Source organism: Herpailurus yagouaroundi, unplaced genomic scaffold, assembly GCF_014898765.1.
Source record: "Herpailurus yagouaroundi ecotype Mexico unplaced genomic scaffold, PumYag 160, whole genome shotgun sequence".
In the NCBI taxonomy this organism is placed as follows: domain Eukaryota; kingdom Metazoa; phylum Chordata; class Mammalia; order Carnivora; family Felidae; genus Herpailurus; species Herpailurus yagouaroundi.
The window spans coordinates 52,986,889-52,999,694 of record NW_024412401.1 but is presented as its reverse complement, the minus strand read 5'-3'; the positions used below and the strand labels follow the sequence as shown (position 1 = coordinate 52,999,694).

The window sequence follows — 12,806 nt, the reverse complement described above, 5'->3', positions numbered from 1 at the left end:
TCTTTCTCCCGTAAAAATACAGAAACCTCTGGGAATAAAGAGGTAGGAGAAATTAAAATGCAGTCAGATCGACGGTTACAAAGTGACGCTTCATCTAAAAACATCTCTTCTGGCGACTTCATCCACTCCTGAGTCTCTCTCACCGGTCACCAGTTACCGGACAGCAACAGAGAGGAGCCCACTCAACACCGGGAAGGTTCCTCCCTGATCTGCAGGGAGCACCCAGAATATGCACCAGCACGGACGACGGCCAAGTTCAACCGATCCCCAGCCACTGGAACTCCAGCGAGGTGACCGTCACAACACACAGCTTCCCATTCTGAGTGCTAGTGACGCACAGAAGTGTCACGAGTCCTCAAACATAAACAAACACGGTCTGGGCCTTCTCCGGTCTGCTCGTGAACCCTCCGCAAAAGCGCTATGTGACACGTTGACCGCAGTCGAGGACTTTTCCTCCTGAGAGCTGGCTTCTCCTAATCCAGAGACAATGGTGACAATTGTAAAAGATCAGAAACCTCTGACCTGGAAGCGAAAGTACTTTCACACGATGTAACTGGGGCCGACGTGTGCACTGTCCTTCACGTGGCCCTTGACCAGCCCCGGCCGCGCTCTGTAGCGCTGGGCACAGTGGCACCACAGAGCCTCCACCATCAGCCCCCAGTGCTCCCAGAGAGGAGCAGCACTCAGAGTGTATGAATACTTCCATCGAGACGGCTGACGTGCCTTTCCAAACTCCCCTGACAGTAGCTACCATTTCATAGACTCCATGCTCTGCAAAATACTTGAACTTTTCAGAAATTGGAATGCAGAAAACTACATTTTTTCTTTCCCGACTCAGTTAATTCACATTGTTATGAGATCAAAACGAAATCTTCTTTGAATACTCACCAACCCCAATATATGAACAAAATTTGGATTCATTGCAGGGTAATTTCCAAGAATAGGTCTGTGTCAATTTGTTTTTTAACGTTTGTTTATTTGAGAGAGAGAGAGAGAGAGAGAGAGAGAGAGGGAGAGGGGAAAAAGAGAAAGAATCCCAAGCAGGCTCTACCCAGTCAGCACAAAGCCAACGCGGGGCTTGATCTCATGAACCTGGGAGATCATGTCCCGAGCCAAAATCGAGGGTCAGATGCTCGACTGACTGAGTCACCCAGGTGCCCTAGCTCTATGTCAATTTTGTTTCGTTTTTGTTTTCCCCTGTACCTAGCACAGTGCCTGGTACTCAATTTTAAAAAAACAAACAAACCTGAAGATAAAGTATTTTCATTTTGTAAGATATGGAACCAGACTCCCTTAAATGGCAAAGTGCATTAAAAATGGCAAGTTTTGGGTGCCTGGGTGAGTCAGTCAGTTGGGAGTCTGACTCCTGATTTCGGCCCAGGTAATGATCTCATGGCTGGGCCTGCTTAAGATTTCTCTCTCTTTTCCTCTGCCTGTCCACTGCTGGTGAGCTCTCCCTCTCCCTCTCCCTCTCAAAAAACAAAAAACAAAAAACAAAAAACAAAAAAGCAAGGTTTGTTTTGGGGTTTTTTTCCCCCAAATATATTTAAATTAATGCCTTTTCTACCCCTAATACTGTGCCTCCTGCACAATTCAGTCCCAACGTCATGAAGTCATGAAGTGTGGCACGTCTGGCACCAGGAAGTCATGGTGGCTAAGAGCAGGTGGTCAGAACCCGGGCAGGGAGAGGAGGATGTCCGTGTGGAGATGTGGCTGGTGTGGGAGTGAGAGCCCCATCAAGCTGGGTGAGGAGGCAATTCATAAGGAGAGGTGGCCTAGAGGGGAGATTCAGGGCATCTGTGGGGTTGGGAGTGGGGGAACGACACAGATGGCTGAGTGAGTGAGGAGGGCATCTTTACAAGGGAGAGAGGGTGGGGGCAGAAATGGGAGACGGGTCACGTATAGGGGAGCTGATCGAGGAAGTGTGTATACTGGGGACAATGGGAACAGGTGTCTCACTGTTGGAGACAGGAGCTACAGATACGCGGTGGGAGAGAACTAGGTTGGAATGTGTGGAACCAGAGATATTACTGTGAACTCATAGTTCTCCACGCAGATATAGGAGTAAATAATAAAGACAACACGAACATGTACGTACGCGTGCACGCACATATCTATCTATACACACACATTTCCTCACTCTGTCCACCAAAAGGACCCAAGAGCAGTGAGCACTCCTGGTGACCACATATTGGTTTCTCAATATCACAAGGGCTGATTCCAGACCAAGGCAGGGTAAGGACAAAATGAGCTTGGGAAAGGTTCTCCTGGTGGGCCTGAAAAAAAAAATTTTTTGAAAGGGAAAGAAAAGAGAGAGGAAAAAAAAAAAAGAAAAGAAAAAAAAGCCAACTTGTCTAATCAGCAAGCAAGGGATTTGCTCCGTAAGGATGAAGACACATAAAGACAGACGCAGCTTGAAGACGTTCCCAACAGCCAAACCGAAAATACTTGGGGCTTCAGAGCCAACAGTCAGAGGCACAGATCATAACCCATTGGTATCAATAAATAAATTCGAAGTTTCGGAAGAAACAGGACATTCATAGCCTCAAAGTATCTCCCCACAAAATTCTCATCAATTACGAATGTGGAAGAGAGACACCCCACAGCGTGAAGTTCGGCAGACATTATAACCTTAGTCAAGAGATCAGAGTGAAGGCTGTCAGCAGGTGGGCAGAGTGGAATCAGTGACCTGGCAGGAGGCAACATGAGCCAGTGTCACTCCTGAGAGATTCTAGCCACAAACGGAAACCTTGAACCTAATCGTGAGGAAGCACCAAACCAACCCCACTTGAGGTACATTCTACAAAATAACCGGCTTACAGTCCCCACAAGTGTCCAAGTCCTGAACGTTAAGGAAGGCTGAGGGGCTATCCTAGACTGAAGGCGGCATGTGACTCTGCACCGATTCTTCCGTACAAAGAACATCAGCGACACAAGTGGTACAAGACGGAGGGGGTCTGGGGATCAGATGGCAGTGGTTATCGACGCTACCTTCCTAGTTTTGACTGAGGTCACCCAGGAGGTAGAAAATAGATGCCAACGTGTTCTGCGGTGACAGGGCCTGGTCAGCCCGGCAACTTACTCTACAAAAGGTTCAGAGAAAAATATTCTTTGTATCCCAGCTAACTGTTTTGAAATTTTCAAAGACTTTTTTTTTTTTTTTTTTTTAATTAAAACAGGAGAAAGAAACGTCCACCCAGGACTTTTATGTATGCGTGTGCACCTTCCAAGCTAATCACATGCACAGAACCCCTCCAGTGCCCATGATACCTGGTAGTCTGGGCCAGATGCCCAGCTGTGAAGCTTCCTAGAAGGTGGCTGAGGTTCTGACACTTTGCGGACAACACGGGCCACACCCACGGCTTCACCCCAGTCCTTTCCTTCCTCTTGGGGACGCTTAGCATCAGCACTGTCCGCGGAGCTCATTGACAACTGCCGCTGCCGTCGGGGGTCCCAACTGTTCCTAGGACAAACCACAGCGAATGTGAGTTTTCCCATTCAGCCCAGTGCAGTCTGATCTTACCCGTCACAGGGCCTCAGGAATTCCGAAGCCAGCTGCCCACATACCAGCGTCCTTCCCTCGAACAGACCCAGCCCCTCACGGCTGAGAGGACACGCCCAGAACACCACAATCCGGTGGCACCAACATTTACCAAGTCCCTCTTGCACACAAAGCTCTGGGCAGGATGTTTCACACCCATTACTTGGTTTACAGGAAAACAAGTCCTCACCCCCATTTTAAAGGGGTGGTAACGGAGTGTCAGAGACGCTGGGGAGCTGCCTTCCCAGGAGGAGTGACTAGACTGGAACCTAAGATCCCAGAGGAAGGTCTCTCTCCTCATACCAGGGCTCCTTCCCTGTGCTTTGCATAAAGGAGGTGCTCGATCGATTTTCCTCAAAATAGCAAAAGAAGGCTCACTGAATAATGCCGTAACGGAGACCAAGAGGAGGAAAGCAGAGCAGACTCCACGTGAGAAAGGGGAGAGGTTCCAAAGGGAGGCTCGGAGGGAATGGAGATCCAGCCCGTGCTCACCTTTACCTGCCACGGGGGAAACAGAGGCACCAGGGAAAAACACCGTGTGCATTTACCAAGCACCTCGTCTATGCAAAACAAGTGCCCAGCACACATCAACGAGTTCCGAGAAAAGCAGGGAGTCAGGTGTGGCCCGCACGTGCGTGTCCGCAGGTGTCCACACACACACCAGGGGTGGGGGGGGGGGGGGTGGAATGAGGCTGCAGAGGTGGCTGAGGTCACGGCAGGCCACTAAGTGCTAGTGACTACTGCCTTAACCACACGAGGCTCCCGCCCCCCCAGGAAAGATGACAAGGGCACAGTGTGAAGGAAGGAGGCGAGCCGGCTAACCTCTGAGTGGTCTGGAAAAGAAAGGATGAGGTCCCAGGGACCCAGAGACAGTGAGCGGGAAGGGCTGGGATCCAGGGAAGTGTCAGGAAGCCGTCACAGGTGGGGAGACAAGATGTAAGGAAGACCTGGGAGCTTGGAGGAGGAGACTCACAACCAGCTCAAAGAACACGGTGGAAAGATCAGGTTCAGCAGGGTGGGGTGGGGGTGGGGGGTGGTTTGGGGATTCTCAATTTGAGATGTCCTTGGTCACATTAGCAAAGCCGCGTCCAAATCCATGCCTAACTCGGTTGAATATTCAATTCACATCAACCGAAAGAGACAAGGAACAGAGTGTCCTACTGTTCCAGAAGTCTGTAATATTTTATGTCTTTGCTTTTGATTTAAATTCTTGCTCACAATTCCTTCTGAGCTTAGTGTTCCAAGAACTGACCCACAAGGTATTTCCTAAGTGCGTCTAAAACTTCAGTTAAAATCACACAGCATTAAAATAAATTAGAAAAGCCTCAAATAGTTAACTGTTTGTGTATCAGAGAAAAACTAGCAGAAGGTCACTACCAGCTCCCTCTAGAAAGGCTTTGAAGGGAGGAACATCGAATAACCAAAAACAAAACAAAACTAAACAAAACAAAAAACAAACCAAGGCTCGCAAACTTGGCCCTCTGAACATTCAGTTATAGACAATAAAATAGACAAAAGGAAAAACACCAAGGGGTGCCTGGGTGGCTCAGTCAGTTGAGCGTCTGACTTCAGCTCAGGTCATGATCTTACAGTTTGTGAGTTTAAGCCCCATGTCAGGGCTTGGAGCCTGGAGCCTATTTCGGATTCTGTGTCTCCCTCTTTCCCTGCCCCTCCTCTACTCGTGTTCTCTCTCTCAAAAATAAACATTAAAAAAAAATTTTTTTTAAGGAAAAACAGCGAAGTATTAATATCTAAACAATATATAACATTGATCACGTTTTAAAGGAAATACACTAAGTCCAATAAATAAATATGCAAAGAACATAGGCAATTCCATACAAAAGAAAGCATCCATATTTGCTGGTATTCAACATAAATAAATAAAAAGCAAATTAATGCAGCTGTAGGTACTATTTAAAAAGAACCAGAGGCGCCTGGGTAGCTCAGTCAGTGAGGTCCGACTTCGGCTCGGGTCATGATCTCACACTCCGTGAGTTTGAGCCCCGCGTCCGGCTCTGTGATGACAGCTCAGAGCCTGGAGCCTGCTTCGGATTCTGTGTCTCCCTCTCTCTCTGCCCCTCCCCTGCTCATGCTCTGTCTCCGTCTCAAAAATAAAAATTAAAAAAAATAAAAAATTAAAAATTAAAAAAAAAAAGTACTAGCCACAGACACCTGGCTGGTTCAGTGCGTACAAAGTGTGACTCTTGATCTCAGGATTGGGAGTTCGAGCCCCACGTTAGGGATGGAGTTTACTCCAAAAATAATAAAAACAGGGCGCCTGGGTGGCTCAGGCGGCTAAGCATCCGATTCTTGGTTTCGGCTCAGGTCATGATCTCACCGTTTGTGAGTTCGAGCCCCACATCAGCCTCCATGCTGACAGTGCAGGGCCCGCTTAGGATTCTCTCTCTCTCTCTCTCTCTCTCCCTCTCTCTCTGCCCCTCCCTTGTTCATATGTTCTACCTCAAAACAAATACACTTAAAGTAAGTAAATAACTAAAAACAAAAAGTCCTGGGGCGCCTGGGTGGCTTGGTCGGTTAAGCATCTGACTTCGGCTCGGGTCATGATCTCACGGTCCGTGAGTTTGAGCCCCGCGTCAGGCTCTGTGCTGACAGCTCAGAGCCTGGAGCCTGTTTCGGATTCTGTGTCTCCCTCTCTCTCTGCTCCTCCCCCGTTCATGCTCTGTCTCTGTCTCAAAAATAAATAAACGTTAAAAAAAAAAAAAAAAAAAAAAGTCCTAGCCAATCATTCTACCATCAATCTATTACGACAAAAACTAGAGGGACCAGACTACAATGCAGTGATTTTCCAAAAGGCATCATAAGTAAAATGAGCCCAACGAAATGACCCAGAAAATGGAAGACCAAAGGAGTCGAGGAAGCTCCGGAAATCTCGTATCCCCCGTCCGGTGCTTCTCCCAAGATCCCTGATGTGCACTCTAGCACACACAACCCTGGAGTAAAGGGGTAAGTTGAACCCTGGTGGTTTCCAAAACGTGCTTGGCTAGAGAAACCCTTCTGGGCACCACACCCACAGAAGTGATCTGTGGAACAAGCGGCGTACACACACACACTCAGGGGGACACCGGCACAGCGGTTGAAACCACCGGGACTCAGCCGGCCCGCCAGCCACCCGGCCAGCACACCCTGGCTCCCGTCCCGCACGGCTGTGCCATCCGCAGAATGGAAACCAAATCTGCCCCAGTGAGGCTGCCGGGGCGACGAGGCAATGCGCCTGGCACGGTGACCCGCACTGATGCGTGCGCTTCCGGCCGCGGTCAAGCCCCGGGGCGCGGTGCCACGAGCAGGGCTGGGGGGCATCCTTACCACTTGGGCCTGCCGTCCTTCCCAACTTCCTCCTCCTCTTCATCATCACTGAACTTCAGTTTCTCGGAGTAGTCCACTTCCTCATGAAGACCTGTAACCGGGGAGGGCCAGGGAGAACGGGCAAAGCCAAGACTCAGCAGCGCCAAGAGCGCCAAGAGCGCCACACGGGGCGAGGGGTGGGGGGGGCTTCCTCCGGTCGGAGCTCGTCCTGGCCCAGCTGAGGAGGAGGGCCACCCAGCCAACCGCAACCACCAGACAGACACTGCAGATCAAGTGAGGGACAGCTCCGGCTTCGGGTGACAGCAAGGCGGCCCCGTCAGATTAACCTTCCCACAGAGGACAGTTCTTAAATCTGGACAAAGTATTTTGGAATCATGTTGGAAGGTGCAGAAGAGTGAATGAAAGAAAGCAGGCAAAAACCAGACAGGACCCAGATCCATCTGGCAACACAGAGGCTTGGCCAGCGTGATTCGTGGGCTGCTGCTTGTGCCCTAGGGCACTCCCCGGCCTGAGCGGCTCAGGGGCAGAAAGTGCCCATCAGCTGGCAAGTGGGCACACACACTGTGGGAGATCCACACAGGGGAATGGTACTTTGGCCACAAAAATGAATGCAGACAGGGGCGCCTGGGTGGCTCCGTCAGCCGGGTGACCGACTTCAGCTCGGGTTGCGATCTTGTGGTCCGTTGAGTTCAAGCCCCGCGTCGGGCTCTGTGCTGCCAGCGCAGAGCCTGGGGCCTGCTTCCAGTTCTGTGTCTCCCACTCTCTCTGCCCCTTTCCCACTCGTGCTTTGTCTAACTCTCAAAAATAAACAAACATTAAAAAAAAAAAAAAAATGAATGCAGACACACCCCCTCAGCAAGACAAACCTTGAAAAACAAGCTCAGTGAGAGAAGCCAGGCGTGAAAGGCCACATTCTCTACTGGTGCTTCCATTTATATGAAACATCCAGAATAGGCAAATCCACAGAGATAGAAAGTAGCCCAGTGGTTGCCAGAGGCTGTGTGCGGGGCTGGGGGGTGAGTGAGAGTGACGGTTAATGATACAACACTTCTTTTGCGGCTGATGAGAACGTTCTCGAACTGGACAGTGGGAACGGTTGCACAAACTTGTCAATATACTAAAGGTCCAATGAACCGCAGACTTTAGAAGGGTACGTGTTATGGCATATGAAATTTGTTATATGCACCGTATCTTAGTAAAAAGGCAAAAGGCCCAATTACAAAGCAGATTTAATGAAAAAGCAAGGGCAACTATATGCTGTCTAGATCACCCGTTGAAATACAACCACAAATGGGTTGAAAGGAAAAGGATTAGAGAAAAAAGACACACCGTTTACACAGTAACACCAGAGCAGTAGTAACACAGGACAAGACAGACTCCAAGAAGCACTTCCAATGATAAAGGACATCTGCAAACAATACCAAGGGTCAATGTGTCAACTCATAAAAATTATAAATGTGCATATGCCTAACAATAGCTTTGAAATCAATGAAGCAGAAACTGATAGAATTCAAGGGAGAAACAGATAAATCCACAGTCACAGTGGAGAATTTAATGCTTCATTGTCTGAGAGGATCATACAAAACCATCAGTAACTATGTAAGGTCTGAAAGACACATTCCACAACCTTGATAGTGACTAAATTGAGATTTACAGAATGTAATAATCAACAACCGTAGAATACGCATTCTTTTCAAACGCACTTGGAATATTCATGAAGAAAGATCATGTTCTGATCATAAAACAAGTCTCAGTAAGCTGAAAAGAACTGAAATCATACAGTGCATGCTCTCTGACTATAATGGAATTAAATTAGAAATCTAGAGAGCCCCAATAATTAAAATGAACAGATAAAATGAAATAGAAACAATCCAACAACGGAGAAAATGAAAGCCCAAAACTGCCTTTTAGTAAAAGATTAATGAAACCAATAAGCCCTTGGCATAAGTAAGAAAAAGAAGAATACAGATTACCCAATTAATGAGAAAGAAAGAAGTCCATCACTACAGAGCTTACAGACATCAGAAAGAAAAGGAATTGCTATCAACTTTATACCAATAAATTCAATCACAAAGAACAAATAAATCCCTTGAAAAACACAACTTACCAATATTGACACAAAACAACAAAGGGAATCTGAGCAGCCCCATTAACTACTCACAGAAATTAAATTATCACTGGGGCGCCTGGGTGGCGCAGTCGGTTAAGCGTCCGACTTCAGCCAGGTCACGATCTCGCGGTCCGTGAGTTCGAGCCCCGCGTCGGGCTCTGGGCGGATGGCTCAGAGCCTGGAGCCTGTTTCCGATTCTGTGTCTCCCTCTCTCTCTGCCCCTCCCCCGTTCATGCTCTGTCTCTCTCTGTCCCAAAAATAAATAAACGTTGAAAAAAAAATTTTTTTAAATTATCACAAATGTCACCACAAAGAAAATACCAGCGCCAGGTTATTTCACTGGTGAATTCTATCAAGCATTTATGGGAGAAATAATCCCAAACTTACAGAAAATCTTTCAGAAAGTAGAGAAGGAACATTTTTTCCAACTCATCTTATGAGCCCAACAAAGAAATTAAAAAAAAAAAAAAAGAAAATTATAGACCAATATCCACTATGGACATGGGGGCCAAGAACCTTAATAAAATATCGGCACATTGAATCTAGGTATACAAAAAGGTGTAGCTTAGTCTAGGAATGCAAGGTTGGTTTAGCATTAAAAAAATCAGTTGGTGCGGGGCACCTGGTGGCTCAGTAGGTTGAGCATCTAACTCTTGATTTCGGCTCAGGTCATGATCCCAGGGTCGTGGGACTGAGCCCAGCATCAGACTCAATGCTGAGCAGGGAGCCTGCTTGGAATATTCTTTTTTTTTTTTTTTCCCTCTCTCTCTCTCTCCTCTTCTCTTCCCTGCTCATGTACATGGAAGGAAGGAAGGAAGGAAGGAAGGAAGGAAGGAAGGAAGGAAGGAAGGAAGGAAGGAAGGAAAAAGAAAGAAAAAGAAAGAAAGAAAGAAAGAAAGAAAGAAAGAAAGAAAGAAAGAAAGAGAAAGCAATCCACCAGATTACCAAAATAAAGGAGAAAAACCTTATAATCACAGCACAGGAAAATTTATTTCACAAAATTCAATACCCATTCGTGATTTAGAAAACATTCAGCAAGCCAGAAATACAAGGAAACCCTCAATCTGATAAAGAACACCCAAACCCTACAGCTGACATCAGATTTAATGGTGAAACACTAAACGCTTTCTCCACAAGATCAGGAACAAAGAACTTGAAACAATCCTGTCCTGGAAGTACCACACAGCATTTAGGCAAGAAATAAAAGGTAGGGGGCGCCTGGGTGGTTCAGTCGGTTAAGCTGAGGCTCAGGTCATGATCTCACAGTTCGTGGGTTCGAGCCCCACGTCAGGCTCTGTGCTGACAGCCGGAGCCTGGAGCCTGCTTCGCATTCTGTCTCCCTCTCTCTCTCTGCCCCTTTCCCACTCTCTTTCTCAAAAACAAACATTAAAAAAAAAAAAAAAAAAGCGTAAAATCTGAAAAAGAACCATAAAACCATCCCTATTTATAGACAACATGATGGTTTATGTAGAAAATTCTAAGAAATGGGGGTGTCTGGGTGGCTCAGTTGGTTAAGCATGCAAGTCTTGATTTCAGTTCAGGTCATGGGAACTAGAGCCCCACGTGGGCTCCACACTGAGTGTGGAGGCTGCTTGGGATTCTCTCCCTCCCTCTCCTCCTTCCCCCCTTATGTGGTGTGTGCACTCTCTCGCTCTTTCCCTCTAAAAAAAAAAAAAAATCTTAGAAATTCTAAGAAATCAACAGAAACTAGTAAAACTAAAGAGCGTATTCAGCAAAGTGCCTACAACAAGGTCCACACACAAAAATCAACTGTATTATCTATAGGAACACCAAACATAAGAAATAAATTACACTTAAAAAAAAAAAAAAAATCAATGCCATTTACAGCATCATCCAAACAACATCAGCTACTTAGGAATAAACTCAACAGAAGATGTTCAAGATCTCCAACACTGAAAACTGAAACAGAACTGAAGAAAGTCAGAGATTCACCCAAGTTCCTGGATGGGAGATCCAAGGTATCATCTATCCAGAAATACATTTGACGCTGTCCTACCCAAAATGCCTCTAGGCTTTTTGTAAATACTGACAGGCTGATCCTAAATTTATATGGGAATGAAAAGACCTTACAGTCAAATAACATGAAAGGGAACAAGGCCAGAAAGCTTACACTACCTGAACTTTAAGACTTACTATAGAGCGACAGTGTGGTGGTGGCATGAATGAATCAATACATCCAGGACACAAACAGCGTCCAGAAATAGATCCACACTTATCTGGTCAATTGATTTTTGGCAGGTGCCAAAGCAATTCAATAGGCAGAGGAAAGTTCTCCCAACAAATGGTGAGGAACCGGATATCCCGACGGATTAAAACGAGCCTCAACTCCATCTTATGTACAAGAGTTAATTCCACGTAAATCACAGACCCCAAAACAAGGGTTGAAACTATAGAAAATGAGGGAGTATCTTTGCTGTCAGGGAGAGACGAAGATTTTCAGATAGGACGCAAAAGAAACCACCATAGAAAACACAAACTTACAAATTAACCTTCATCAAAATAAAAAAAAACTGCTCATCAAAGCAGTGCTAAAAAAAAAATGAACCAACAAGACAAGCAATGGGGGAAATATTTGTAAAAAGTAAGTGGCCAAGGACTCGTATCCGCGACTTACTTGTAACCTACCGCTCAAAGAAACGAGAAAATCTACCAGTTGCCAAATGACACAAGAAAACTTATTCATCAGCATTAGTCATCAGCAAAATGCAAATGAAACGCACAATGAGACACCACTACACACCCACCAGAAGGGCTAAAATTAAAAAGACTAATCACGTGGAAGCGTCGTGAGGATACAGGGGACCCGCGTTCCCCACAGCCACTGTGGAGAAAGGTTTAGGTGGGTCTCACGGGCCCGATCACACACCTTCCCTCCGACCTAACAATTCACTCCTGGGTACTGACTGAATGCACGTACTATTCGATAGGAAGTCCCCTCAGGAGAGGGGAGGCCCTGGGGTGGGAGCGGGGAGTTGGGGGGGGACGTCTGGGGGGGCGGGGGAGGGGGGACATTCGGCACACACGTATCCGTTTGTCAAAACTGCATCATTAAAATGGGCACCTGTCGATGGAATTCACATGTACGTGAACGCAAATAAAAACGATTTTAAGAGAAAATCATCAGGTTGGCAGACGGGGCACGGTAGTTGTTGAAGCTAGGTGATGGGAAGCTGGGGGCTCATTACCCCATTTACAGTTCTGTTTAACTTTCCCATTCCAAAAAGTCTTTTTGGCAAGTTAACAAAATCTCCCATGGATCTGAGATCAAGACCAAAGGCCAACAGGAGTCAGTGCTCGGAGAGGAAGTCCCCACTGGCGAGGTGGCTGGCTGAGGGACGCACACCTTGCTGCCGGGGGGCCTTCAGCCCTGGAAAGCAGAGGCGACCCCGACCCTGAAAGCCCCACAACCCACCTGCCCAGCCGTCGTCGGCGTCGGCGTCCAGGTCGTCCAGGCCCTTCAGGTTTTCCGCGTTGATGATCGTGGGCCGCGGCGCCCGTCCCACCAGCTGCCTCAGCGGGCGGATGGGCCGAGTCGTTCCCAGCCTGCTTTCTTTTCTGATGAGGGCGAGAAGAGTAAAGATCTGGCCTCGTGTCAAGTGCACAGATGGAAGCAAAAGCCAATACTTTTCCAAAAATATGTCCCACATTGCAAAGGTTCATGGTTGCATTTAATATTTAAATCCTCTCCTTTAAGGGAAAAAAAGAAAAAAAAAAAAACTTCTAACGGGGGTGCCTGGGGGGGTGGTGCTCGGTCGGTTAAGCGTCCGACTCTTGGTTCCGGGTCAGGTCATGATCTCTCGGTTTTGCAGG

The 12,806-nt window shown here is 47.2% G+C and overlaps 1 protein-coding gene across 8 annotated transcripts in view; it reads right to left on the bottom strand.

Moving 5' to 3' along the window:
• The window catches only part of PRRC2B (proline rich coiled-coil 2B), a 91,256-nt gene that overhangs the window by 35,549 nt on the left and 42,901 nt on the right, over positions 1-12,806 (bottom strand). For all 8 annotated transcript variants that reach the window (XM_040482672.1, XM_040482676.1, XM_040482673.1 and 5 more), the window contains 3 exons: positions 12,409-12,551; positions 6,866-6,956; positions 3,271-3,463 (listed from right to left, as the gene is read on the bottom strand). In XM_040482672.1, the coding sequence (XP_040338606.1) occupies positions 3,271-3,463; positions 6,866-6,956; positions 12,409-12,551 (427 nt within the window). The remainder of the gene's footprint in view (positions 1-3,270; positions 3,464-6,865; positions 6,957-12,408; positions 12,552-12,806) is intronic.